The following is a 25,168-nucleotide window of genomic DNA, read 5'->3' as shown; positions in this document are numbered from 1 at the left end:
AAAAAGAAACAAAAAAAAAGGAAACGATATAAAAAAAAGGGGGGGGGCTGCGGCGGAGGAAGAAGACGGGGTGAGGGGATGTCGACGTCCGCGAAGGAGCTCCAGGCGCTGCGCAAGGAGGAGCTTGTGCAGTGGGTGCTGGAGTTGCAGGAGGAGAATGTCAGTCTGCAGCGTGAGGTGGAGGAGCTGCGGCGGTGCTCGCCCCGCAGCAAACACCTCGACGTCAACAGCCTCCGGCCGCTGCGGCGGGAGTCGGGGGGGCTGCGCTGCGGGACCCCCACGCGGGCCGGCGCAGCCTCCCCAAACGGCAAGGGCAGCACCTACACGCTGTCCTTCTCCGTGATGTTGATTGAGAACGGCACCGCCATCTCGGTGCCGCTCTCCTCTGTGATAGACAAAAGCTACATGCGCCCCGACCTCCGCGACGCCGACACGCCTGTGGTGGCCTCGTCCTTGATGCGGGACGACTACGACGCGGAGTCGTTTCCGCGCCACTCGGTGGGTAGCCTGCAGATGGAGCGCTCCCCCAGCGCGAGCGTCGAGGAGCCGCTTGGGCGCAGCAGCGAGCTGCGCGGGTTTGGCGGCGGCGCGTGTGCAGCGCCGTCGGTGGCGAGTAGCGGGGCGGGCCCGGGCCCGAGCGTAAGCGGGAGCGGGGGCGGCCGGCCGTCCATTTCGTTTGACTTCGTCCCCTCCGACGACGCCAACGAGCCCGCGCCGCAGGACCCCGCGTCGGGTCAGCCGCCCCTCACCGCGCAGCAGCTGGAGCGGGGCCTGCAGGGGCAGGAGGCGCGGCATCGGAGCATTCGTCACGAGCTGCGGCGCCTGAGTTTAGGGCGCGTTCTGAATAAACGCTCGGTTTCGTTAGACGCGGATGCGCTCGTGTCGTGTCAGACGCTGCGCACCTTCCACCGGCAGATGCTGGAGGGGGTCAGGGGGCTCTCCCCGCTCTCGTCCCACGGCAACGCCATTTACCACTACATTGTGAAGAACTTTGCGGTCCGCAACGGCTGCCGGCACAGCCCCGGCGACGTGGAGGGCTTCGGCCGCACCCTGTGCAGCCTCTGCGGGGAGGTAAAGGCGCTCCTGCAGAGCGAACCCCGCCACGGCAGCACGGTGTCGCCGTGCTACGTCTTTGGCGACCTGCACGGCAACTTTCTGGACCTCTTCTACTTCCTGGACAACCTCATCTCGTTTCAGGACCTGCGCTACACCCCACACCGCTTTCTCTTCCTTGGCGACTACGTGGATCGCGGGGACTTCAGCGTGGAGGTGGTGGCGTACCTCTTCTCCATGAAGGTGCTGGCCCCGGAGAAGGTGCTGCTGCTGCGCGGCAACCACGAGGACACGCTCGTCAGCGGCGACATCTCCGGCTACGGCAACACCAGCTTCCGGGCCCAGTGCCGCAACCTCTTTGGCCACGCCCTCGGCGAGGAGCTGTGGCAGCGGGCGAGCGAGACCTTTGCGTACCTCCCCCTCACGGCGAACATTGACGGCCGCATTTTCTGCGCCCACGGCGGCATCCCACGCTACCGCGGCGGCGTGGACGACAGAATGCAGGTCCTCTGCCGCGACGACTTTCCCGCGCTGGAGACGCTCTTCAACGTCCCAGAGGAGGAGAGTCCGCGGGCGCGCATGTGCCGGCAGATGGCCATCGACACCTGCTGGGCCGACCCCGCCGAGGACGAGGGAGCGCTGGACAAGTGGGGCTTCGGCGCCAACCCGCGGGGCTCCGGCGTCATCCTCTTCGGCTCCGCCGCCGTGGACCAGTTCCTTGCGAACTACAACTTCGAGTACATCTTCCGCGCCCACCAGGAGAAGTCGGATGGGCTGAAGCTCAGCAAGAGTGCGCGGGTGTTTACGATATTCAGCACCAGCGCGTACGTGGGGCACGAAAACGGTGCCGGGGTCGTGCTCGTTGCGGATGGAAAGATTCGCCTGATCATCAAAAGCGCCGACGACTGTGCTCAGGCGGGCGACGAGGAGGAAGAGGAGGAGGACGGCGAGGACGGCGACGGCGGCACGGACACGAGGCAGTAAGCCGTGGCCAGCGCAGGTGAGGCGCCCTCACCCCCTCCGTGCGGGTACGCATCGCTGGGCTGCCGCATTTGTCGCGTCCGCCTCCTCCAGGCAGCCCGCTGAGGGCGGCGGTGTGCGTGTGTACGAAATGGGGGGTTGGTGCAGGGCCGCAGCGCGCACACACGCATGTAGCGTGGCTGGTAGGGTAGCTGGGGAAGGGGCGTCGTGGTGGCGAGGGAGGAGAGGGAGAAGGTAGCGCAAGCGCACATCAAGGACGAGAAGTAAGCGACGGATAAATTCACGGCTCCCGCAGGCAGCGGAGCGTAGAGGGAAGCGGAAGGTTTGTAGTTATATATTTATATGATTTGCGCGTGTGTGTTTGTATTGGCCGTCCCCCTCCGAGGAAGCCACTTGTTGTTGTTGTTGTTGTTTTTCCTTATTTGCTGCTGTTGCTGAGGGGTTTTTTTTCTGCGAATTCCTTCGCGATTACGCCTCCGTTGTTGTCCCTTAACCGGCTGGGTGGGGGAAAGGAGAGAGAGAGAGAGAGAGGCGTCTGGCCGCCGCCGGCATTGTTAACGTTTGTATCGGCCCACTTACACCTTGCTCCGTGGCGGGGGGAAGGCCGAGGGGAATTCCCTCCTCGCTGCGTGGGCAGCAGGTGCCTCCTCCCGCCAACGGGGCGGTGGGGGAAGATGCAGACGCCACGCCCGCACACACACACTCATACGTATATATATAATATATATATATATAAACATGTATGTGTGCGGAGGCCCCGGTCGTCGCACAGCACCTCGTCTCACTTCTGCGAGGCATTTTACTTCATGTGTGGGCCTTGACTTCTTTCTTTCTTTTTTTTTATTGATTTTTCTCCGTCTTGGTCCCCACCACCACCACCCCCTCCAAACAGTCAGTGAGGCAAAGGATATTTACTTACAGTACTACGCGTGTGAGGAACGGGCGACCGAACACGCACGCACAAATCGAGTTATTTCTTGCACCCGCGGCGGAGCTTCGCCGGGAGACACGCGACCGCTGCGGCGAAGGAGGGCGTCGAAGCAATGCGGACGTGTGAGTATAAAAAGGTGCGTGGCTGCTCGCTAAAGCCGGGACGGCGCGAGCTGCGGCTGGACCCCGGCCTTCGTGTGTCGTCGTTGTTCGCAAACTTCCCCGAGCAGAAGCGGAACGTGGTGCGCGTGTTTGACGAGGACGGGGGTCTGAGGACGCGCGAGGTCGGGGTGAAGCGGTTCCAGTTCGCGCGCCTCTCCGTCTTCTACACGCTGCGCTCCCTGACGTGGCCGCTCCTCTGCACCTACCTGTTTCTGCTCTACCTCGCCGTCCTCTTCGTCTTTGCGGCGTTGTACCTCGCCTGGGGCGACGCGTGCGGGGCGTGGCAGGACACCACGTGGACGACGGCGCTCTACTTCACCGTCGTGAGCCTCGCGGCGAACGGCGGGTACTTTGGTGAGCCGGCCGACACGATGCTGTCCCCCGCCCACCCCTGCTTCTCCGGCCGCACCTTTCTTGTGATGATGCTCTCCTACACCAACATCATCTTCGTCGGGCTGGTGGCGGCCCTCGTTGTGGGGAAGGCGCAGTACAGCGGGCGGCTCGGCCAGCGCGTCGTGTTCAGCGAATTCTGCTCCCTCACGCCGCTGCCCGGGCACCGGGGCCGCAGATGGGGCCTCACCTTCCGCATGGCAAACAGCAGCGCGCGGCAGCCGCTGGCGCACGGACGGCTGCGGGTGTTTATCGTCACTGCGGAGCCGCTCAAGGAGACCAGCATGATGCACGTCGCAGCGGCGCCTGAGAGGCCGCGGCGCGGCAAAGGCGGCGGCGGCGGACGCCAACGACCTCAAATCGTGCCGCCGTCAACCGCGGAACCACCGCGTGAATCGCGGGAGGCAAGCGCCTGCTATTTCTCCTGCACGGAAACGCCGCAGGGGGAGGCCCGCAGGACGTCCGAGCGTGGCAAGCGACAGCGCCTTCGCCGTCAGAGGGGGCAGCAACCCTCAGAGACGTGTGGAGACCCGACGGAGGAAGGCGCGGAGGGCGAGGAGGCGCGGGCGACGGATGTCGACCTCCGGTCGGCGACTGAACTCGGCAGCAGCAGCGCGACTGGGGTGGAGGCTGGGGCCCAGCGGCACGGGGTGTGCGATTCGCCACCCCCCACCGCAGCAGGGCCAGAGCCTGCACAGCGCCAGGAGCAGCCTTTGCAGCAGCAATATTCTGTCACGCAGCACCCCGTCGCCGCTGCTGGTGCTGGTGCTGGTGTCTCCTCCGGCTACTCCGAGGTGCACATCCCCGTGGCGGCAAGCTGTGGCGCCGGCGGCAACGACGACAGCAATGAGGACGATGATGGCTTTGAAGGGGTCGACATTCGCGTGGAGGAGCTGCGCTGGACATGCCCTAATGAGCGGTACCTGGAGGCGCGCCAAGGCCAACTCTCACTCTGGGTTCCGGTGAGCATCACGCACGTCATTGACCGCCGCAGTCCCCTTTACCGCTACTTGGGGCACGAGGGGGCGGACGACGCGGCACCCTCCTCGCAAACGCTCCTCGCTGAGCCGGCGGCGGCGACGGCGACGACGAGGACGACGGGCTCCCTGCACTCATTTCAGATCGTCGCCACGTTTGACGCGACCGAGATGGAGAGCGGGGCCACCATCATGGCAAAGCGCACCTACACGGCGAACGACATCGTCGCACATTATCGGTTTTCGAACAAGGTTGTGCTTATGCGGCCTGGCAGCCGTGAGGTGTTGGTGGACTACCACTACTTCAACGAGCTGCTTCCTGCGCCCACGAGGTCGTCTGCCGCCGCCGACGGCGATGCACCGCATTTGAAGGCGGGGCCTGGTTAGCATTACAGCGACCGCCCTCGTTGGGTTTGGTCTCCTTCCTTTTTTTTTTTTTCTATCCTCTTCTCTCTGTGTGTGAGTGTAGGTGTGGAGCATGTTTCGCGGGCACCTCGAGGAGGGGCGGGATGGACGCCCCTCCCGGCCTTCCGGCCGTCGTTTCATGTGTTCCTCTCCTCCTCCACCCAAAGAACGAAAAGAAAGAAAACTGCGCGGGTGTGACGACAAACGGGCGAATGACGGGGAAAAGAAAATAAAAAACGGAATACACTTACTGCGGATGCGTGGCGTGATGAGTTGCTCCGACGCTGCAGTATTTCATGAAGGGCCTCCAGAAGGAATGGCCACGCCTCGCGGATGTGTGTTGCCGGCGCCCGCTCACGGGGTCGTCCTGCCCAACTTCACCTACTGCCGCCGTAGACACGCACGCGGAGGGCTCGGCCCTCCCCCGCCCCTTTGCGTCCTTGGTGGATGATCCTCAGCCGCAAAGGCGCCGCCTTCGACTCGCTCGCCCCCGCTTCCTGCAGGAAATGTTATTGTGATCGGTGCCACCGACGGCTTGGGAAACGCGTCATGTAATTCATCTTTTTTTTGTTTGTTTGTTTGTTTGTTGTTGGCTTGTCCGCTTGGATATACGGTGTGAGGAGGTGTAGGTCTTAGATTCCTCTACATTTTTTTTCTCCTTTTTCGTGTTTTGAGGCGGTGTGGGGCCGCACTTGTCGAAAGAAGGAGGGAAGATCCGTTCGTATTGCGTTTTCTTTCGGGTCCGAGGCGCTAGTTGTGCGTCTTGCTCTGCGTTGTTGTCCTCCTCATGCATTTTTTTTGTTGTTTTTGCTGTCTCCTTCTCTTCGGCTGCTGTTTCTCTTGGCGGTGGTGGCCGCGTCCACGCTCGGCCTGCGGTGCGGCGCGGCGACAGACCACTGCGTTTTGTCGGGGCGCAACTCGGGCATGGAGAAGTACAGAAAGTTCGGGGACGCCGCAACCGGCATCAACCCCTTCGTGCTGGTGCAGTCGCCCACGACGCTTTCCGTGGCGACTGCCGCGGCAGTCTTTCCCCTGCGCCTTGCGGGGGCAGTGCTGCTGCTGCCGCTGCTCTTTCTGCTTGACGCGCTGGCGTACGTCTTCTTCCTCGTCCCTGGCACGTCGTGTGTGGTGCGGCTGCTGCTTGCGCCCTGCCAGCGGGCCCTGCTGCAGGGACTGCTCTTGACAGCCGGCAACCTCGGCGTCGCGCGGGAGTCGCCGCCGGCGGTGGCGGTGGCAGACGCCGCAACTCCGGCGGCGGGGGACGTGGTGGTGGCGAACATGCAGTCTGCGTGGGACATGTGCGTGCTGGAGGTGGCTGGGCGGCTGCCGCTTTGCGTGGTCGCTTTCTACGCCGGAGGAGCCGCCGCAGACGCGAAGAAGGCGGACGGCGACGGGCCGCTGCTGGTGTTGGGGCCCTCTCCGCTGCAGCGCTGGCGCGTGTGGTGGCACATTTACGGCACGGGGTCCATCGAGTTCCTCCGCGCCGCGGCCGCTGCCGACGGTGGCGGTGGCTCCGGCGGCCGCAATGAGCCGGTCGTCGACCTCACGGCACTGCAGCGGCGGTGCGAGCGCCTCGGTGTGCCGCTCGTCTTCTTCCCCGAGGGCAGCTGCACGAACGGCAAGGGGATGTTGCGCACCGCCCCGCTGCGGGTCCGCGCCGCCCCGCGCCGCGTCTTCGTCGCCGCCGTCGACTACGACACCACTGCGGTGCACACGGTGCTGCGCCCACGTCGGCTGCTGTCCTTTTTCTTCGCCATGAGTGCCTCGCTGCACGGCAGCCGCGACCCGGCGTGGCGCAGCCCGCCCTTCCCCGCAGCCACCGTGCGGCTGGCGGCGCTGACGGCGGGCCCGACGAGCGCCGCGGAGGGCACTGGCGCCGTCGTGTGGGAAAGCTCGAAGGTGCGGCAGGCGTTGTGCGCCGCGTCCAGCTCGCGGCGGGCGTTGGCGGTTGGCCTGCGCGAGAAGTGCGGCTACGCGGAGGCGTGCGAGGGCGCGAGGGCGGCGGGCGTCCCCAAGTGACAGACGCGCAACTTAACTGCCGCCCGCCACGCACGGCCGCAGGGGCGCATAGTCTGAGGAGCCTCGTAGCCCCAACGAAGATGTAACGTTGAGTTGATGGAAAAGGAAGATGGAAAATAATTCTTTTTTTTTTAGTATGCAAAGAAAGAAAAAAAAAGAAACGCCTCTGCATTCCGGTCGGTTGCTTCTTTCTTCTTTTTCATCCTCTGCTTCCGCTTCTTCTGCGTTTGTCACTCTTCGTGCCGCGGTTGCCTCTCCTGCCTGCAAGGTCGTCTGCGGTGTGGGCAGCCACGGCGCAATGTCGCAGCAGCCAACACACCGCTACCACAAGTTGCCGTGGTGGAAGCGGATTGCGCTCGACCGGGCGTACCGGCAGCGCGTTAGGAACCTCGCGACGCAGCGCTACCGTGCGGAGATGCAGCTGCTGCAGTACGCCCCCTGCGAGGTGGCCGCCGCCGCGTGGGACGATGGCCGTCCGATCCCCCACTCATCACAGTACATCTGCGTGGAGGAGGAGTCGTGTGCGTGGGCCACGCGGCACCCGGAGAGCATGGCGAAGGTCTCCGCCTTCCGCAACCTGCGAACGGCGGCGGCGGCGGTCGTCATTGCCGGCAGCCGCACGGAGGAGCGGGAGGCGGAGATTATCGCGGAGGTCAAGCAGCTGTACGACGCCGAGGCGGCCTCGGAGCGCCTCTACGGGCTGTCGTACGTCTGGAATCGTCCACTCCCGCCAAACGGCTTCATTCGTGTGTGGCCTAGCCCGATCTCCGCCATGTGGCCCGCGCTGCTGGCGGCGGAGGTCGCCGTGCCTCCGCACGTGACACTGTCAGCCCCGGGGAGCCATGTCGCGCTGCCGCCGGGGATGAAACCCGCGTGCCTGACCGACCCCCTCTGCGTCAACGTTTTTCGCCGGAGTGGCGAGTACCTCGGGGCGTGGCGCCAGTCGCTGTTTCTCGTTCGCTTCAAAGTCATTTGCTGGGCGCTGCACGAGGAGGAGCGGCGGCGCACCTGCGGCGTGGTGGGCCGCCCGGTGCTTGCCTCAGACAAGGCAATCCCGGCCGCTGCCTGTGGGCGAACGCTAAGAAATGTTCCGGTGTTTCCGCTGCCGCTGCTGCGCCTGCAGCGCGGGACGGCCACCTTCAGTGAAAAGACGTGCCGCCTCAACCTCCACAGCCTCCACGCACCGCTGACGTGGGAAGGCATCGCCCCCGCCCCCTCCACCTACCGGGCAGAGCAGGCGTACCAGAACTGGCACGCGCTGCACCGGAGCTCGGCGGTGGTGCGACAGGCCGTGCGAGACGTGTTTAATCTGTTGGCGCATAACGAGCGAGGGCTGCTGACGAAGACCACGTATGTCGCGTTCGTTCTGGACCTGCTCAACCTCTTCTTCCCAACCCGCATCTCTTCTGCCAACATTGCCATTGCGGAGGAGGAGTGGGTGTACCGCGGCACCACGGACTTGGTCAGCTTTGAGACCTTCTACGAGAAGTTCTTTAGCTTCCCGTTCATCTTCCTGCGCGACCTCAACACCGTGACGCGGGATCAGTACGTGGAGGTGTGGTGCCTGATTCGCGTCTGCCTGCTGGAGGACGCGGAATCCATCACCTCCAACATGCGCAGAACGGTCGCCTTGGCGTCGTCCACCACCAAGTCAGCTGGCACAGCGTCTCTCAACACGACGGTGACGGCGGCCCACGTTGCGGCGACGCGCATCACAGGCTACAGCCGCCCACGCCGGCCCATGACGGTGCTGGAGGCCACCCTCTGCTCCATGGACAAGTTGAAGAACTTGGGGCGGCGTGAGGTGCTGCCGCTCATTGGGGACATACATGGCGTCACCCGGGAGGACGTGCTGCTGCTAGGGGAGAGGGACTTCCACAACACGGACAACTACGCACTGCACGAGGCGCGGCAGGCGGCGGCGGCGGCGATGCTTCAGAAGGAGCGGCGTGCCTTGTCGCCCGCCCAGTTGACGGCTGTAGTGCATGCGCGGGGGAAACAGCTGCTGTCGAGGGTCTCCAGGGCCGTGCGCCGGCAGCAGATGCAGGAGGAGGCCCAGAGGCTGCAGAGCTGCGGCACCGACGGACGCCGGAGCACGGACAGCGAGGAGAACAGCGTCGCCGCGTACGAGGGCCTCAAGCTCGACGAGGAGAAGGCCGCGGATGAGGACGGCACCTCGTCGATCCACAGCCGCAGCTTCTCTGTGCCTCGCTCTCGGCAGGAGAAGCGGGGAGCCAAGGCGGGGTGGACGGACGGGACAGTGGGGCGCCGCGCGGCGTTGGAGAAGATTGAGGAGGAGCGCGTGAGGAAGCAGCTGCTGGAGACCTCGGTGCTTTACCGGCATCGCCGCATGCGGCGGCACACCGAGCACGCCAAGGTCCTCTCGCACGTCTCCCGCAGCCACAGCGCGTGGGAGTTGTACCGGCAGGACGTCTTTGATCTCCCGCACGAGTCGCAGGAGGAGGAGGACCAGCTGTTGGCGTTTGTGCGGGACCTCCCGGACGACTTCTTCGAGGACACCAATTCGCTGCGGGTGCGCTACGGCGTCTACGCGGCCCGCCTCCGCGCGGTTGCGGAGCGCGCCCGACACGACAATCCCCTTGCGACGGGGCCCCTGTCGCCGGCGCTGCTGCAGACAAACTTCTCGAACACGTTCAGCGGCGCCGAGTTGGACTCGAACTCCTCCTACTTGTCGCCCAGCACCCCACTCCGCGGCGTGCTGCCGTCCAGCCGTGCCTTGAAGTTGGGGCGCAGGCCGTTGCCTGGAGCAACAGGCCAGCTCTCGTCTGCCTCCAACTTGTCGCGGATGAGCGTGGAGAAGGCAGGCGCGTCGTTAGTGGAGGAGAGGAAGGCAGCGTCTCCGACGCCGTCGCTGGCCTCCGGCGCCGCGGCCAGGCGAAACCCGGCCGACGAGGCGAGCGGCGACAGGGACGGCAACGAGGTGAGTCTGCGGCGACGGGAGGCGGTGGAGCCAGGGCGAGCGATGCATCTTCGGCTGCAGCTAAAACAGGAGCTGGACCGTCGCTATGAGGCAATGCTGGCGAGGCGGCCGCGCCGCCTGCTTCCATCTGCTGCGATCACCGCGGGGAAAAAGGGTGCCGCCACGGGGCGAAGCCACGTCGGGGTGGGCGCCCGTCGGCGGTTGCCCCAACAGGGTGCTTGAGATGTATATTTATTACTATTACTGTTATTGTTATTGTTGTGCTGTACTCGGTGAAAAGCGAGGGGAAATGCATTTTCTCTTCTTGTGGCAGCTTTCTTCAGTGAGTGTTGGCGCCGACGGGAGCGCCGCCAAGAGAGTTGCGCGTGTAAATGGCTGCGTCTATGGTCCTCCTTTTATCTCTTTCCTTTTGTGCCTTTTTTTTATGTGTGATGATGTAGTGTTGGGCAGGGATGCTGGTCGACGCGTGCCCCATGGAGTCGAGATCGAAAGAGCGGGGGCCCATTGTAAAGAGCGTGTGCCTTTGGTTGCGTGTTTTTGCAGCTTTTCTTTTTCTTGGTCTTTCTCTCCCTCTCTCTCTTCCGCTCATTCTCCTCCTTTTCGGTTTTATTCCCTTCTGCTTGCGGTTGTTGCCGTTGTGGAGGAGACCAATGAAATCCTTGACTCATGTACGTACGCCTGTGCAGGCGGCTGGCTTGCGTGCCGCCGTTGTTTTTTTTCATCTGCGCTTGGGGTTGCTGTCGTTGTTGTTGACTTGCCGCACGCGACGGAGGGAGTGCAGTCTGCAGCGGCGCTGCCTCCGCCTCCGCGCCACTCGCTCCCCTGCGTCTCCCCTCTTCTCTCCTCCTGATTTTGTTTGCCTGCGTGCAGCATGGCTGTCGGGGGCGGCGTTCTGACGCCGTCGACGGCGGGGGCGCAGATCATCCACTTGGCCTCCCGCCTCGTTCTTGGCGTGCGGCTCCACGGCACCATCGCCGCCCTCAGCCCGCGCGGCGGCGGCAGCCGCCTGAAGTGCCGCCCGTTCCTCCGCTACTTCGCCGAGACGCTGCGGCGGCTCCGCTGCGATGTGACGCTCTTCCTCCCCATCACCGCCCGCGCCGGGGCGCCGCTCAGCGACGCGGAGTTCCCGTGCGTCTACCGCGTGGTGGATGACCCGACGGCGGGGCCGGCGGCGGCTGGCCGCAGGGCGGCGCGGGCGAACTTCCAGGACCTCCTCGGCCGCATCGCGGCGGAGCAGCAGACGTCGCCGAGCCGCATTTTATTCATTGAGTCCGAGATCAACTGCCGCTTCAGCCCCGTGCAGACGCTGGTGGTGGAGGCGTTTCAGCCGCAGCGCATTCGTCAACAGCGGCGACGAGCGGCAGCGGCGGGGGCCTCTGAGGCGGCGGCTGCGGGGCAATACCACGCCGCGCTGCTGGAGTCCGAGTACACGTGGACGCAGGGGCGCCGGGAGCCGCGTCCGCGTCCCGCGCCGCACTCGCTGCCGTTTTCCGCGGAGCTGCACGGCGAGGCGCGGGAGGGGGCCCGGGATGACGTGCGCGCCGCGGCGCTTGCGATCAACCGCGAGGACTACACGCTGGTGGCGCTGGCCGGGATGCTGGTGGAGCTCGCCGCGGCCGACGTTGCCGTGGCGGAGTACCTGCGCGTGGAGCCGCTGGTGGAGAAGCTCTCGGTGCCCTTCCATGGCGAGGTGAACTACCTCCCGGCGGAGAACTGCGACGACATGGAGCAGTGGGACTGGGCCGCCGTGGAGGTGCGGGAGGCGGCGGCGCAGGAGGCGGCGGCGGTTGTGCCGGACGTGGAGGAGCGGGCGGAGCACAAGGACTTGTTCAAGTGAGACAATGACTCACACCTGCATGCATATATATATATATATACATATACAAAAATATTTACACACACACACACGCACCCTTCCGTTCTCGCCCCGCCACGCCTGCGCATGTGTGTGTATTGTCTGTCTGTGTCTGTTGTACTGCCCCCCGCTTCCCCCCGCCTATGCGTCTCCGCTGGAAGGAATCCTTCAAGGGAGCAAAGCAGCCACCACAAGGCCAAGAACAAAAAAAAAAGTGTGAGGCAAGGAAAGCCGTAGTGGACCCACAGCAGCTAAGAAGAAGAAGAGGCTGTAGAAGACAAAAAGCAGGAGCGAGGAAACACATCGCGAGTAGAGCCGCGCGAGGGCACTTATAGCTATACATATACATATATATATATAATCTCTCTCTCTCTCTGTGTGTGTGTGTGTGCATACCCATCATCATCGTCATCGTCGGCGGCAGCAGCAGCAGCAGCGTTGCGGCTGTTCCTTTAGAGAGCGCGAGGTCGCCGCGGCAGTGAAGGTAGCAGTAAGAAAGAGAGCAGGGGGGAGGCAGCGGTGAGAAGTTCCAAACAAAACAAGAAGAAAGAGGAGAGAGAGGAGAACAAAAGCACGAAGACAAAAAAAAAAAACAGGAAGGATGAGCACGTCGCTGGTGACACTTCCCAACGTTCTCTCCTCGGACTGCACGTACTACGCCGGGGACCCGGAGCTGCTGAGGAGCGAGCGGTACGCGGAGCGCGTCGCGAAGCTGCTACAGTCGGAGAAGGCGGACCTTCTCGCCGCCCGCGTCGCGATCCACGCCCAGCTGCGGGACGCCTTCAAGAACGACAATGTGCAGCAGATGCTGCAGCCGTACCTCCGCCCGGAGGAGAACTTTCAGGCGTTGCTTGACGACGCCAAGAGCCGCGCCAAGTTCTTCTCGCGGAAGCAGCAGGAGCTGCAGGCGGACGTCATGGCCAGCGCGGAGCAGGTGGCGCTGCGGGAGGCCCATCGCGAGTTGGCCGCGTGGGAGCGGGAGAACGCGGTGCTGCTGCGGCACCAGATGTTTATGACCTACACCCCCGCCATGACGCTGCTGCTGGAGAGCGCCGCCACGATTGCCCTCTACCGCCAGTACTCCGCCCTTGAGGAGGGCGACTACACGAGCGAGAGCAGCTGCGGGGAGGTGCCGGCGCAGCTGGTAAAGATGGGCGGCAGGCCGCTTTTCACCGTGCAGGATCCCGGCACGGCGTTTGAGGTGGACGAGCACACCAAGATGTTCTCCCAGCACGTCCTGCAGAACAAGCGGGTGGAGTACGAGGAGAAGCGGGCGTTGGTGGTGCAGCGGCGGAAGCAGCTGGAGGAGTGCCCCTCGCTGCAGCGCCTGCAGGAGTTTATCAACACCCGCAACGACATTTTTCGCACGTACGGCATTGACCGGCTTGTCTCCCTCCGCGTACGCCGGGACAAGGCGCTTGCCGAGCCGTACGAGGGCGGCGAGGACGCGACGGTGGCCGGGCTGCCGCCCTCAAACGAGATCATGAAAAGCCGCCGTGTGGCGCAGTACTCGCTGGCCAAGATTGTGGAGCAGTGCCACAAGAACTACGTCAGCATCCTCACCACGGAGGACTGGGATGCCATGATGTCGAGCACGAACCTCGACAGCCGTGACACGCTGCAGCGGCTGAAGCCGTTGAGGGACCTCGAGACCTTCCGGTACTGGTTCCTCGCCTGCATCACGGCGGATGCCCCGCAGCTTGGGCCCAACAAGCTGGTAGGAAAAAACCCTACCCCCGTCGAGGAGTACAAGAAGCTCTGGCAGCCGCTAAAGACCAACTACGTCCCCTCGCTGAACACGGCGCACAGGCAGCAGTTCAAGGCGCTGGCGGGCCGCTGCGGGTTTCCGCACATCGTCGTCCTCTCCCCCGTCACCTACTCCTACATGCAGAACAACGACCCTAACTCGATTGTGAAGGGGGAATTGGACATGGTAGTGTACGATCAAACCAACGAGAAGGTCCTGCTGATGGTTGCCAACTCCCACGACGAGCGCCGCCCACGCGGGGCCTTCCTGCACGGGCAGGAGGAGCGCTACCGCTTTGCCGCCGTCATTCGCGCCGCGATCACCAACGACAACGAGTTGTACGACTTTCAGTGCCAGGGGACGGTGGCGGAGTACTTCTTCGACCCGGAGTCCGGCTCGGAGGAGAACTACTACTGTATCATGGCCCCCATCAAGATCTCGCATAAGGTGTCCGCCGTCGTCAACGTGCCGGTGCTGGCCCTGCGCCCGTTTACCACCTGTCCGCCGCGGTACTTTCTTCTAGGCTCGAACTGGGGCGCCAGTTCCGGCAACGAGAGGAACCCCTACGCCGTCTCCTACACGCACGCCGAGCTAAACGAGGACGCCATTGTCATGCAGCAGAGCATCTCAGAGGGATTCATTCAGAAGAATGTCATGCCGCAGCTCCTCACGCGAAAGGAGGGGCTCGAGATTATGAAACGGGAAAAGGAGCAGCGGGCACGCGAGCGACGCGAGTCCATCTCTGCCCGCTCCGCGGCCGCCCCAACCTCCGCACGCGGAGCCCGCTCGGTGGGGCAAACCCCACGTGAAAGCGCCCGCACCCCGGTCCACACCACCACCGCCGACGCCGCCTCCGCACCGGCGGCCGACGAGGACGACGACGACGACGAGGGCATTCTCCCCGAGGAGGAGGACCCTCTCGCCCCGGAACTCCCGGGGGACGTCCTGCGGCCCGTGCGGGAGGTCTTGCTGAACAGGCGCTTCCTGCAACCCGGGTACCTCCAGCGACGCGCGAGGGATGCGGAGATTAAGCAGCTCGCGTCGGTGAAGGACGGTCAGCTGCGCACCCCGCTCATGGTGTTCCAGGACCTCATGAAGACAAAGCACGGGGAGGAGGAGGCGTACTTCAGTCAACCGCAAAGCGCACGTGGCCGCTACAACGCTGGCGGCAGCAGCAGCAACAACGCCAGTACCCAGCTGAAGGTCAGTCCGAGACCCGCCACGCGAAACGCCGCCAACGTCTCTTGGTTTTAAGTGCGCTGCGGCGGCAAAGGGAAACTCTGCTGCGAGGAAATGCGGGAGAAAGCACGAGTAGTGGTGGTGGGGGGGGGTGTACGCGCTCTGGAAGTGTGGTACTCACGGCTGCCTAGACACGCGGACGTGCATGCACGGCGGGAGGCGCCTAGAATGTTGTATAGAGATTCTGCAGAGGGGGGGGGGGGGGAATGGGGGATGCGTGTGTGAGTTCAGAATGAAACCACACTGCAACACCGACAACGGCAATACGAAGAAGGGGGAAGCAGCAAAGGCCAAAACCAAAACAAAGGGTGGTGAAATAGGGGAGTGGAGGGGTGAGGTGAGGTGACAGCTTGATGGGTTGGTGCCCATGGGGGCTGTCCTCATCCTTGGACTCCATGTGCTTCCTCCCCACGCACCCGCACTCACACACACACACACACACACGGACGCACGCAGCTGCGCGGCTTTAAACAACGCCAACGGAGCGGGGGCGGCGGCCGCATCGTTCGTTTTCATCGCCGTTGTTATTGTTTGTTTGCCTCTTGGTGTTGTTGTTTTTCGTTTTGTTTTTCTATTTTTAGATCTGTTTCTGTGCATTTTGTAGCGGCTCCGATGGGGAAGTGCGTGCGGGACGGTGCCGCGGGTGCCCACCTCCGCCACGGCAAGCGAGGAAGTAAGAGTAGAGGGGGCCACGCACACACACGCGCGCGCGCGCGGTAGAGCAAAAGAAAAATAGGGCGAGCGAAAAGGAAGAAGAAAGGAAAAAAAAGGTAAAGAGATGTGTGTGGGAAAGCGGGAAAGAAAAGAAAATGACGCAACGTGCAGAGCGTGACTGGGAAAAGAAATAAGTTGGCGGGGGCGGGGCGGCCTGTTTGCGGCAAAGAAGGCTTTGGGAGAGGGGAGGTGGGGGGTAGCTGCTGCCGCTTAGCGCGCTGAGGGGTGGAAAAAAGGGGCCCAGTTGGCGGTGGTTGCGCCCCCTCTCCCCGCGTGCGTGCGTGCGTGTCTGGGCGCCGCCGTCAGCCCGGTCGAGTTGGTCTCACTCCACACGCCCCGTCGCTCTTTCTCTCTTCCTTCCTTTCATATGTATATATGTATATATATATATGTATGTATGCGAGTTCTTGTTGGGGATGCCTGCGGGTATGTCTTACGTGAGGCTCTGGCAGTATCGCCTTTTGTGATTCCATTGGGGTGTTGTTCGTTTCGTTTCTTTTCGGTTTTGTTGTTGTTGTTGTTGTTGTTATTTATTTATTTATTTTTGCCCTCGTTTTATTGCTGGCCCACTTTTGTCCATTCTTTTTTGTTGTCTTTTTTCCTCCTTCTTCTTTTTTTTCCGCTTAGCACACGGCGCGTATTCTTTTTTTTGTTGTTGTTTTTGTGTTTTTGTTTTTTCGGCAGCCTCCGCCCCGCGCAGCGCCAAAACCCGCGACGCCGCGCCGCCACGGAGGGCGGCGGGGGGGAAAAAAACGCACGTCGATTCCGCCACGCAAATGCGCCCCGTGGGGAAAAAAATAAAAATGAAAACAACAAATAATGACGGGGTGCCTGCAAACCGTCGCTGCTCTTATTTTTCCTCTTCGGTGCTGTTGCCTGGCAGCCATGGGCGTCTGTGTGCGAGCGCGTGCGGCTGGCTCTTTCCTTCTCTCCTCCCCTCTCCTTCTCTCTCTCGCTCTCTCCCTCGGGGCGCTGCACGGCGTGCTCCTTCAGCCGCGACCACGCACGCACGCACGCCGCTGACACTTCCGCAACTTCCTTCTTTTTCCTCCTCCTCCGCGTTTTGTTTGCCTGCCTGTTGTTGTTGTAGTTTCGTCCTTCCTGGTCGGCCTCTGCGTGGGTGCGAGCCACACAGAAGCCCCTCCCCCACACACACACACAGAGAGAGAGAGAGAAAGGCGTACACGCACCGCCAGGCGTTAGCGCGAGCGGACGATTAGAGGCGGGCGGCAAGAAAAAAAAGGAAAAAAGACAAAAAAAAATGTCCGCGCGCTCCGGGCGCCCGTTGCCCGACGGCGCGTCACAAAAGTTGGAGGCCCCGGCAGCCACGGCGACGGCGACGGCGGAGGTGGGGCTGCTGCCGCTGGTGCACTCCGACAACGAGCGGTGGCGGAGCAACAGCGCGTGCAGCTGCTCCTGCTGCAGGAACAACATCAGCGGCAACGCGCACGCGGAGCTCAGCTGCAGTCACTCCCAAAAAACGCCGTCGGCTCTGCCAAAAATGGCGCCGACGCCGGCCAACGTCCCGAGCGTCCCGTTGACGCCGCTCTCCGGGAGGCTGCGGGTGTCGCGAGAAATCTCCTCCGGCGACCGACCCGTGGAGTTCCGTCTGCTGGCGGCAAACACGCCGCCGGTGTCAGTTATCCCACTCCCGCCCCCGCAGCAGCCGCGGCTGCCGGGCGCCACGCCGATGCCGTCCGGGGTCTCGGTCCAGCGGTACCGTGCGAAGCTGGAGGAGTGCGCGGAGCTCCACCGCCGCCTCCAGGACGCCGCCACGGAGCTCACGGTGACGCGGGACCAACTCTTCAGCGTCAAGTTGGAGGCAAACAGCTTCGTGAACGAAATTCAACGGCTGAAGGATGTGCTCTTTGTGGCAACGTCTGAGCTGCAAAGCACGCAGCAGCGTGTGGATGAGCTGCAGCGAGAGAATAAGCGGATGGCGGCCGAGCTACGCGCGCGCCAGGCGCTCGCCACCGACACCGCCAGGCGGGTGGAGGTGTCTTCGGTGCTGAGGTCCGCCCTCGGCGCGGTCGCGGAGGCCTCCACGTACGGTAGCGAGGTACAGTCCTGCCGCCTCACGCATTCCGCGGCGGAGTTTTGCCTGGACGGCGACGCACCCTCTTCCCTGCGTCAGGCGGCGGGTGTAGATGCGTCGAAGACGGCCGCTGCCTTGGTCTCCTATGCAGTTGAGTGCTTCCGCGCCGAGGTGATGCCACACATGGAGCTGCTGCATAGCCTGTACGACGGTGGCCGACTGATGGCCGTCGATCCGCCCATCTCCCACGCCCAGCTGAGCGCGTTGCGGCGCGTCCTCGTGAAGGCGACAGGGTTGGCCTCCCCCGGCGAGAAGGAGGGCCCGTCGCCGCCGCAGCTGCGCCAATGCGGCTCCTTCGCCTCGTCCGCCGCACTGGCGTGGATGCAGCAGGTGGAGCTTCTCTCCTTTCGCTGCGAGAACTGGCACGCCAGCCTCAGCACGCTCCTTTACCTGATACGCAGCCTGGAGTCGGTGCGGGACCTGGAGCTCTTTTCCCTGAGCGACGCCGCCGTCGCGCGGCAACTGACCGGGGCCCTGCTCATGGCGCCTCACGTGGAGATGCTCTCGCTGCCGGAGTTGTCGCTCGACGACGAGGGGCTGGCTGTGCTCTTCGCGTTTCTCGTTCGCCGCGAGCAGCTGGCGACGAGGCCTCCGCTGATAAAGGCGTCACCGGCGTCCGCCTCCTCGCCGACGGAGCAGCGGCAGCGCGGCGCCGGGGAGGGCTCCGCCGCAGGGGATAGCGCCGAATACGCGGCGGGGAGTGGCGCGGGCCAACCGCCGCGCTGCGATGCGCCGCTGGAGCCGCCGCTCGCCCTCCCCTGCCTGGACCTCAGCCGGTGCACCATCGAGCACCCAACGGCGCTCTTCCGCACCTTCCGCGGGACGTCGGTGGAGGTGCTGGTGCTGACCGGGTGCGCCGCGCTGCGGGACGTGCACGTGCGCGGCGTCCTAGCGGCGTGCCCGCAGCTGCACACCCTCGACCTCTCCGGCAGCGAGGGACTCACGACGGCGTGTGTCACGTACATCAGTCAGCACGAGCGTCTGCGGGTGCTGCGACTGGAAAACTGCCCCGCCGTCAAGCAAATTGAGTTGGCGAACGTGGAGGTTCTCTTCTCATCGCTCGCGTACGTCACGCGACTTTGGGCGCCGGAGCTGCGCCGTCTGCCGACGCCGCTCACGCACTCGCACGTGCTATTTGACTTCTACGCCCCCAAACTGGCAGAGGTGACGCTGAAAGGCGTCGTCGTGGATTGCGGCACACTCGCTGCGTTTGTGTCCGGCAGCGACGGCGACGGCGCGACGGAACGAACGGCGACGTCCGCCGACGTCACGCTCAGCTGCAGCATCCCGTCTGTGGAGAAGCTTCTCCAGCAGCAGCAGCAGCAGCAAGAAGAGCAACAGCCGCGGGAGGCGGGGGAGGAGCAGGAGGAGGCGGAGGTGCCGGTGCCCGGCGAGGTGGCACAACTTCTGTCTGTTGGGTTCATTGGGTGCACCATCGCCGCCCCCGCCGAGCTGAACGCCTTCCTGCGGCAGCAAGCCCAACTGCTGCGGCTTTCCCTCCACGGCTGCCAGGGGGTGGTGGACGCGAACCTTGCGGGACTTCCCGCCACAATTATGGAGCTCGACGTTGGCGGGGTCGCGCAGCTGACGGGCAGCAGCATCGCCGCCATCGTCACCAGGCTGCCGCAGCTCATCAAGCTAAGCCTCAAGAACGCCGGCGCGGCCATAGAGAACGCAGACCTGCATCGCTTGCGGGGGCTGGGGAACCTGGAGGTGTTGAACCTTCTCGGGCTACCGCAGCTGCTGCCAGAGGTGGTGGCCGCCGTGGCGGGGGCCCTGCCGCGGCTCCGCGTGTTGTACCATGAGACGGCGGTGCTGGAGCACACGCGTCCGACGGTCGTCGTGCAGGTGCTTCGCAGCGACGAGGAAGACACCACCCGCCAGGACATTCATCACTGCTCAAAGGAGTTGCTGCACCTCCGCAACGAGACGGCGCTCGCGCTGTGGATGGAGGCCCAGCTGCCAAAACCCGCGCAGCTTCTGCCGCAGAGCTACGTGCCCACGCACGGCGTGAGCGTCGGGGCCCCGCAACCGCCGCTGACGAAGAACACAACATTCTACGAGTTAACCAAGCAGACGCTCTCGTCGCAGGGGACCTTCGCCCCGGATTCGGAGGAGGATGACGAGCCCGTGCTGGCGGGCGACGAGGAGAAGTTGCTGCAACAAGAGCAACCGGATGTCTTGCAGATTCTCGGCGACGAGGAGGAGGCGCCGCCGCACTTGCCCTCCACGGAGAGGTGCGACGACGACGAGGAGAACGAGGATGAGAAGTCGCGAGCGAGCTTGTACGACACCCGACGCAGGACGGAGTCTGCGATGGACGAACGGAGCCGATTAGCCATTGAAAAGACACCATTGGGTCCATGGGGTGAGGCCGACATCGTCGCCGAGCATCGGCGACATTCGGGGAATTGAGCAACTGCCCTCGGCCGGGAGGGGGGGAGCGACGCTCCGGCCGCATGTTTATTTGTTCCCTGTGTCTGCCGTCCCTTTTGCGGGTGCGTGCGCGCCTGACGCCGCTGGGCGGAGTGGGGGGAGTGGGAGGCACGGAGGTGAAGGGAAGGGGAGATGGAAGCAGGAGATGGCGGAGGTGCCTGCGGCCCCCCCACCCCACCCCCCTGTTATGAGGGAAAAAAGAGGCGGCGGCGGCGGCGGCGGCGTCTGAACTCCGCGCCGAGATGTTTATATTTTGTTGTTGCTGTTGCGCGTGCGTGCGTGCTGTTTTCTTTTTTTTTTGGTTTCATATGCCTGTGGTTGCCTCTTCCCCCGCCGCTCTTGCGCCTCTGTGGGCCGATGTATATTACTTTTCTCGACGGGCGTTGTTAGGCTCATTCGTTTTTCTTCTTCGCTCGTTTTCTTTTCTTTGCGCTTTTCCTTTTACCCCTCGCCTCGCTGGCCATTGCGTGCACTCTATCTAACGCTCTCCCTCTATCTCTCTCTCTCTCTCGATCTATCTATCCCTCTACCTCTTCTTCTTCTCTTTTTCCTTCGTGCTGGCTTGTTCTCTTGCGCCGCTGTGGAAGTTCCCGTGCCGCGGCACAGAGGCGAGGAGCGCTACACACGCACAGGAGCGAGGGGGGAGACCCGTCTTCACCTCTCTCTCTCTCTCTCGCCGCTTACTTGCGACGGGCTTGGCCTTGCGGTTTTCCTCCTCGTCTTCGCGGAGGAAGCGGGGCGTGGCGGGAATTAGTGGCGGGAAAATGTCCCTGACAGACGCGGAGCCTGCGGCGGGGAAGCGGGCGTCGTCCGTCGACACCGCGGGGGAGGAACACGCGGGCGGCGGCGCCCCCGCAGCGGCGGAGGCGAGGACGAACAGCAGCAGCGCGTGCAAGCTGCCGCAGTGCGAGGAGTACCCCGCGGAGCCGCCGCCTGCCCGCGACGGAAGCACGGCTTCGGCTGCAGCGGAGGAGTACCCCGCCTCCGACAGCGAGGGACCCTCCAAGCGGCAGAGCGCGACCGCCGTGCCGCCGCCGGGCACAGACGCGGGCGGCTCCGCGGGGGAGAAGCGGGCGAAGAAGCCGCCGAAGCTGCCGCACTTGTCCTCCGCGGGGGCGCTCTCCACACCGCACACCGCGGCGGCGGGGGACGCGCGGCAGCCGCGGCAGCGTGCGGAGAGAGCGCCGTCTACGGTGCGGCAGAAGCGGGGGCAACACCCGCCGCGTCCGTGTCACGCAGGGACGGCGGCGGCGAAAGACGGCGGATGCGCCACCCCCGCCCCTCGTGAGGAGGATCGGCGGCGGGGTGAGAGCAGCTCGCCGCAGTCGTTTCTCTGGTACTTCACCGACGTCTACATGAAGCCGGTGAGGACGCCGAGGCGCCGACCGGACACGCGCCATGCGAAGGGTTCGGAGGAGGGCGGTAAAACCGTCAAGCACGAGGCGGCTCGGGCGCCGGAGCGCAAGGCGGACGACGAGCGCCGCGCGGAGGAGTACCCCGTGGAGGACGCCCACAACGAGGAGACCCCCTCCGAGCGCCTCAATAAGCACAACAACGCGAGGTGGAGCGAGGGCGGCGACACGAAGTCGAGGTGGGTCCCGCCTTCGCGGGGGGCGAACCACCTCTCCAGCATGAGCTCAGTGAAGATGTCCCCCGGCAAGAGGGACCCCGCGGAGGAAACCTGGGTGGAACACCAGCACTCGCAAACGTGTGTTTCAATCCCGTCCCTGCAGGCCCGGCGGCAGAACGACGCCTTTCAGCGTTGCCTGCATGTACTGCTTGACCGATGTAACAACAGGAGCGAGAAGGACATGGTGACGCACCTGGGGTACAGCTACTCCCGCATCCTTGCCCTCAAGCGGGGCTACAAGCTCACTGGCTCCGCAGAAGGTGAGGTGACGTACCGCCAGGCGCTACTCCCACCCCCGCGTCGCGAGAACGAGGAGCGGACGCAGAAGCCCGCGCAGCGCGTAGACCGAGGCCACACCAATAACAGCAAAAGCAATAAGCACAAAAGCAGCGGGCAACAGAAGTCGTCTGCGCCACTCCTTGGAAACGGCTCGCCGATGAAGCAACCGCGGCATGCGGGTGAAAGCGGCGTTGTGGAGCTGCCAACTATATCGACAGTACACGAGCCCCGAGATGAGGTTGTGGAGTTGGGAGTGGGAGTGTATGAGGAAAGTAGAAGCACGAGGGAGTCCAGAAGCGTGGAACAGGGGGAGGAATCAAATGTACATTGTAGCGAGGAAAACCACCATGAGCTGCTGGCTTGATGAATGCACTAGGAATGAAATGCCATGGGAATATGTTTCTGGCGGCTTGCGCCTCTGCCTTTGCCAGATTTTTTTTCTTTTTCTTTTTTGGCTCTCGTCACCCCTGAGTGTACGTGAATGATGAGAAGGGGGTAAAGCAGATAAAAGAGAGGGGGGGGAGAAAAAAAAAGCACACACACAGACAAACATGGGGGCAAAGCGGGCGAAAAGAGTCGAGCGCAAGCAGAAGTATTGGCATAAAAAAAAGAGGAGGGGGGGGCAGGGGGAGTTGTATATGTCTTGCCTGTTCCTTTTTTCCCCCACCCATTCCCCCTGATATATAAACATATGTATACGTATTTCTCACTACGAGGTAGTCGCAATGTTTTTTTTTCCTTTGAAGGCAGGAGTGGCCGTATGTTGCCGCCGTGATTATTTGACCCTCATTTGTGGGCATTGCCTTCTCCCTGCTGCAGTTGTTGCTGCTGCTGTTGCTGTTGTTTTTGTCGTTGAAGTCTTTTCGTCCTTCTCGCCTTTTTTTTATTTGCCCCGCAGCCTTCCTTTCCGTCTGTCTGCGACTCTCTCTCTCTCTCTCTCTCTTGTGTGTGCGTGTGTGTGTTTGCCCTACAGGATGAAATGGCAGCAGAGGACTTGAAGCAGTATCTGCGACGGTGGCGACGCGAGGGGCGAGACGGCGCGCTGCCGTCAACAGCAGCAGCGGCAGGAGGAACATCTTCAATCGCCGCGGAACTGCCGCGTAGCTTCAGGCCGCACCGCATCGTTCCGCTGGTTTATCTTGGGGCTCTGAAGGATGTGGCCGACGTCTGGGCGCTGCATCAGCGGCTTCTGCCGGAGGAACTGCTGCTGATTGTCTCCACGTGCAGCCGCAGCCCCACGCCAACGCTAGAGATGCGGGAGTTGCTGCTTCCAGCGAGACCGCCACGCGCGACGGGGGCTGCGCCTCGGGTGCGGAGGCTGGCGGTGTGCTCGTGGGAGAAACTGAACGAGCTCTTCCCCTGCCTTTCCGGCGGTCCGAGGCCTCGGACGGGGGCGGAAGGAGGGCTGCGTGCAGCAGCGGCGTGGCTGCGGCACTCGCTGGAGTCGAGATCGTTTTTGGGCGACGGCGACGCAACGGACGCCCCGTCGGCGGACGCCGCCCCCTCCCGCGGGAGCGGCGCTGGGTTGGTCTACCTGAAGCTCTGCCTGCCGTGGCGCGATGAGCCGGCGTTCCCGGCGCGGGCGCACTTTGAGGTCGCCACCGCGCTCATGCGGGCGGTGGTGGAGGGGTTGAGGCGGGCTGTGGTGTGTCACTGCGTGGCGGGCGCGTCACGCTCCGTCACGCTGGTGTGTGCGTACCTTCTCTGCTGCTGCGGTGGCGTTGCGGCTGGGCCCATGCTTGCGTGCGCGTCGGAGGAGGTCGTGAGGACGGTACTTGACTTTGTACGCGAGGTTCGACTGTGTGCGTGCCCCAATGAAGGCTTCATGCGGCAGCTGACAGAGTACACCGGCAGTCTCCTCTCCGCCAAAGTCATGCATGCCTAATATTATTGGAAGGAAAGAACGAGGGTGAAACAACGGTGGGGTGCACGACTCACCAAGTTGCCTAACGTAACTCCCGTGGATTGCGCATTGCTATTTTGTCTCCTTGCAGTCTCCCTGTATCTCCTCCCCTGTCTCTCTGTCTCCCTCGTTATGCCTATTTACCTTATGTGTCTGCGTGGATACACGACTGGGGAGTCCATGCGTGTGTGGTGGGGTTGACGGAGAAGGGCATTGAAACTCTATCCCCAGCAATAGTTACCACACGCGGGCGACTGACTTCGCGGCCGGCCCCGCAGCAGCCTGAAATGGATTCTAGTGAAATATTAACCCCAGACGCCTCGGTGGCGTCGAACCAGGAGGAGGTGGAGAGGAACGGCGCCCCCGGCAGCTCTTCGCCCGGAGGCAACACGGAGGAGCAGTTTGTCCCTGCTCTTCTCTGCAGGTATTGCCGCATGCCCATCTCCCAGTATGGTGAGATACTCCCGCACCGCGCCGCCGATGCGTGGGCGTCGCAGGTCTACGCCTACGAGTTGGAGCTCTTCGACGACAAGCCTCCGCTGTGGTGCTACTCCGCCACCAACCCCTCCGCCCAACGCTTCGACGTCGTGCGCTGCGACGCGGCGATCGCGTTTCAGCGCCGGTTCCTGCGCCTCTGCGGCGCGTGGTCGGCGGAGCACACTTTCTTCGTCGGCCACGAGTGGCGCTGCGCTGTGTGCAAGACCTGCAACAACTTTCTCGGGTGGGGCTTTCGCCCGAGTTTGCCGCGGCCCAGCGACGCCACGGCCGCGACCGCGGAGTCCGACGAGGACGCCGACGAGGATCTCAGTTTTGTTGCGATTATTTTGACCCGCTGCACCGGCAGCGAGAAGTTTCCGTTGTCTTTCTTCAAGTCCCGCGAGGTCGCGAAGTCGCCGCGTGAATCATCCGTAGCCGCCGCCCCCCAGTAAGCGCGAGGCGGCATGAGGAAACGCGCTACGACAACACACGCACACACACACACGCAGGCATGCGGGCACGTCTGCCTGCGCTGGACGTGCTGCTGCTACGCGTGGGTGTGGGGCGGGGGAAGGGTGTACACTGCAGCAAGACGACGTATCCGGCCATTTTTTTTGTTGTTTTTTTTTTGCTTTTGCTTTTGCTGCACGCGGGTGGCGAGGCGGGAGGAGGCACTCAGCATCGAGTTTCCTGAGGAGCAGTAGGAGCTCCAAAAAATCGTACATATATAACGGACCCAATGCCGTGTTTTTTTTTCTGTGTGTGTGTGTGTTTTGTTTTTGGTAGCAATTCTACACCGCTTGTCTTCTTGCTTCCTGCTTGCCTGGTGGGAGGGAGGGGGTGCGTGCCGCCTCACTTCTTTCGTCGTTTCCTGCGCCCATGCTTCCCCTGCGATGCTTGTAGTTGAGCAACCACCGACGGCAGCCTCCCGAACG

The 25,168-nt window shown here is 63.3% G+C and overlaps 10 protein-coding genes across 10 annotated transcripts, besides 27 other annotated features; all 10 read left to right on the top strand.

Moving 5' to 3' along the window:
- Nucleotides 1–78: 78 nt before the first annotated feature.
- Nucleotides 79–2,037, top strand: Tco025E_02689 (putative serine/threonine protein phosphatase; the record flags this gene model as incomplete). The annotated part of the gene is made up of 1 exon (XM_029369613.1): nt 79–2,037. One exon carries the CDS (start codon nt 79–81, stop codon nt 2,035–2,037), a length of 1,959 nt encoding a protein of 652 aa, XP_029230300.1.
- A 390-nt stretch (nt 2,038–2,427) lies between these two features.
- Nucleotides 2,428–2,471: a microsatellite.
- A 75-nt stretch (nt 2,472–2,546) lies between these two features.
- Nucleotides 2,547–2,565: a microsatellite.
- Nucleotides 2,566–2,744: 179 nt separating this feature from the next.
- Nucleotides 2,745–2,778: a microsatellite.
- A 299-nt stretch (nt 2,779–3,077) lies between these two features.
- On the top strand, nt 3,078–4,880 carry Tco025E_02688 (uncharacterized protein; the record flags this gene model as incomplete). Its single annotated transcript, XM_029369612.1, has 1 exon — nt 3,078–4,880. One exon carries the CDS (start codon nt 3,078–3,080, stop codon nt 4,878–4,880), a length of 1,803 nt encoding a protein of 600 aa, XP_029230299.1.
- Nucleotides 4,881–5,460: 580 nt separating this feature from the next.
- Nucleotides 5,461–5,496: a microsatellite.
- A 326-nt stretch (nt 5,497–5,822) lies between these two features.
- On the top strand, nt 5,823–6,917 carry Tco025E_02687 (acyltransferase; the record flags this gene model as incomplete). Its single annotated transcript, XM_029369611.1, has 1 exon — nt 5,823–6,917. One exon carries the CDS (start codon nt 5,823–5,825, stop codon nt 6,915–6,917), a length of 1,095 nt encoding a protein of 364 aa, XP_029230298.1.
- Nucleotides 6,918–7,101: 184 nt separating this feature from the next.
- Nucleotides 7,102–7,140: a sequence feature (GA-rich).
- Nucleotides 7,141–7,215: 75 nt separating this feature from the next.
- On the top strand, nt 7,216–10,080 carry Tco025E_02686 (uncharacterized protein; the record flags this gene model as incomplete). Its single annotated transcript, XM_029369610.1, has 1 exon — nt 7,216–10,080. One exon carries the CDS (start codon nt 7,216–7,218, stop codon nt 10,078–10,080), a length of 2,865 nt encoding a protein of 954 aa, XP_029230297.1.
- A 322-nt stretch (nt 10,081–10,402) lies between these two features.
- Nucleotides 10,403–10,454: a sequence feature (GA-rich).
- Nucleotides 10,455–10,729: 275 nt separating this feature from the next.
- Nucleotides 10,730–11,695, top strand: Tco025E_02685 (uncharacterized protein; the record flags this gene model as incomplete). Its single annotated transcript, XM_029369609.1, has 1 exon — nt 10,730–11,695. The coding sequence occupies one exon, from the start codon at nt 10,730–10,732 to the stop codon at nt 11,693–11,695; it is 966 nt and encodes a 321-aa protein (XP_029230296.1).
- A 23-nt stretch (nt 11,696–11,718) lies between these two features.
- Nucleotides 11,719–11,753: a microsatellite.
- A 290-nt stretch (nt 11,754–12,043) lies between these two features.
- Nucleotides 12,044–12,073: a microsatellite.
- Nucleotides 12,074–12,130: 57 nt separating this feature from the next.
- Nucleotides 12,131–12,150: a microsatellite.
- Nucleotides 12,151–12,250: 100 nt separating this feature from the next.
- Nucleotides 12,251–12,313: a microsatellite.
- A 1-nt stretch (nt 12,314) lies between these two features.
- On the top strand, nt 12,315–14,714 carry Tco025E_02684 (uncharacterized protein; the record flags this gene model as incomplete). The annotated part of the gene is made up of 1 exon (XM_029369608.1): nt 12,315–14,714. One exon carries the CDS (start codon nt 12,315–12,317, stop codon nt 14,712–14,714), a length of 2,400 nt encoding a protein of 799 aa, XP_029230295.1.
- A 394-nt stretch (nt 14,715–15,108) lies between these two features.
- Nucleotides 15,109–15,154: a microsatellite.
- A 50-nt stretch (nt 15,155–15,204) lies between these two features.
- Nucleotides 15,205–15,292: a sequence feature (A-rich).
- Nucleotides 15,293–15,442: 150 nt separating this feature from the next.
- Nucleotides 15,443–15,475: a microsatellite.
- Nucleotides 15,476–15,779: 304 nt separating this feature from the next.
- Nucleotides 15,780–15,813: a microsatellite.
- A 78-nt stretch (nt 15,814–15,891) lies between these two features.
- Nucleotides 15,892–15,944: a microsatellite.
- A 109-nt stretch (nt 15,945–16,053) lies between these two features.
- Nucleotides 16,054–16,091: a sequence feature (A-rich).
- Nucleotides 16,092–16,100: 9 nt separating this feature from the next.
- Nucleotides 16,101–16,139: a microsatellite.
- Nucleotides 16,140–16,413: 274 nt separating this feature from the next.
- Nucleotides 16,414–16,433: a microsatellite.
- Nucleotides 16,434–16,674: 241 nt separating this feature from the next.
- Tco025E_02683 (putative leucine-rich repeat protein) lies at nt 16,675–19,923 on the top strand (the record flags this gene model as incomplete). Its single annotated transcript, XM_029369607.1, has 1 exon — nt 16,675–19,923. The coding sequence occupies one exon, from the start codon at nt 16,675–16,677 to the stop codon at nt 19,921–19,923; it is 3,249 nt and encodes a 1,082-aa protein (XP_029230294.1).
- A 223-nt stretch (nt 19,924–20,146) lies between these two features.
- Nucleotides 20,147–20,168: a microsatellite.
- A 171-nt stretch (nt 20,169–20,339) lies between these two features.
- Nucleotides 20,340–20,387: a sequence feature (A-rich).
- Nucleotides 20,388–20,416: 29 nt separating this feature from the next.
- Nucleotides 20,417–20,489: a sequence feature (GA-rich).
- A 113-nt stretch (nt 20,490–20,602) lies between these two features.
- Nucleotides 20,603–20,619: a microsatellite.
- An 89-nt stretch (nt 20,620–20,708) lies between these two features.
- On the top strand, nt 20,709–22,217 carry Tco025E_02682 (uncharacterized protein; the record flags this gene model as incomplete). The annotated part of the gene is made up of 1 exon (XM_029369606.1): nt 20,709–22,217. One exon carries the CDS (start codon nt 20,709–20,711, stop codon nt 22,215–22,217), a length of 1,509 nt encoding a protein of 502 aa, XP_029230293.1.
- Nucleotides 22,218–22,663: 446 nt separating this feature from the next.
- Nucleotides 22,664–22,708: a microsatellite.
- Nucleotides 22,709–22,756: 48 nt separating this feature from the next.
- Nucleotides 22,757–22,774: a microsatellite.
- A 58-nt stretch (nt 22,775–22,832) lies between these two features.
- On the top strand, nt 22,833–23,738 carry Tco025E_02681 (phosphoric monoester hydrolase; the record flags this gene model as incomplete). The annotated part of the gene is made up of 1 exon (XM_029369605.1): nt 22,833–23,738. One exon carries the CDS (start codon nt 22,833–22,835, stop codon nt 23,736–23,738), a length of 906 nt encoding a protein of 301 aa, XP_029230292.1.
- A 305-nt stretch (nt 23,739–24,043) lies between these two features.
- Nucleotides 24,044–24,685, top strand: Tco025E_02680 (uncharacterized protein; the record flags this gene model as incomplete). Its single annotated transcript, XM_029369604.1, has 1 exon — nt 24,044–24,685. The coding sequence occupies one exon, from the start codon at nt 24,044–24,046 to the stop codon at nt 24,683–24,685; it is 642 nt and encodes a 213-aa protein (XP_029230291.1).
- A 30-nt stretch (nt 24,686–24,715) lies between these two features.
- Nucleotides 24,716–24,741: a microsatellite.
- A 100-nt stretch (nt 24,742–24,841) lies between these two features.
- Nucleotides 24,842–24,878: a sequence feature (A-rich).
- Nucleotides 24,879–24,977: 99 nt separating this feature from the next.
- Nucleotides 24,978–25,015: a sequence feature (A-rich).
- Nucleotides 25,016–25,168: the final 153 nt, after the last annotated feature.

Source organism: Trypanosoma conorhini, assembly GCF_003719485.1.
Source record: "Trypanosoma conorhini strain 025E chromosome Unknown Tco_14.4_contig_00109, whole genome shotgun sequence".
NCBI classification, from domain to species: domain Eukaryota; phylum Euglenozoa; class Kinetoplastea; order Trypanosomatida; family Trypanosomatidae; genus Trypanosoma; species Trypanosoma conorhini.
Note: the sequence above shows the minus strand (reverse complement) of the source record. Positions and strands in the feature narration are given on the sequence as shown.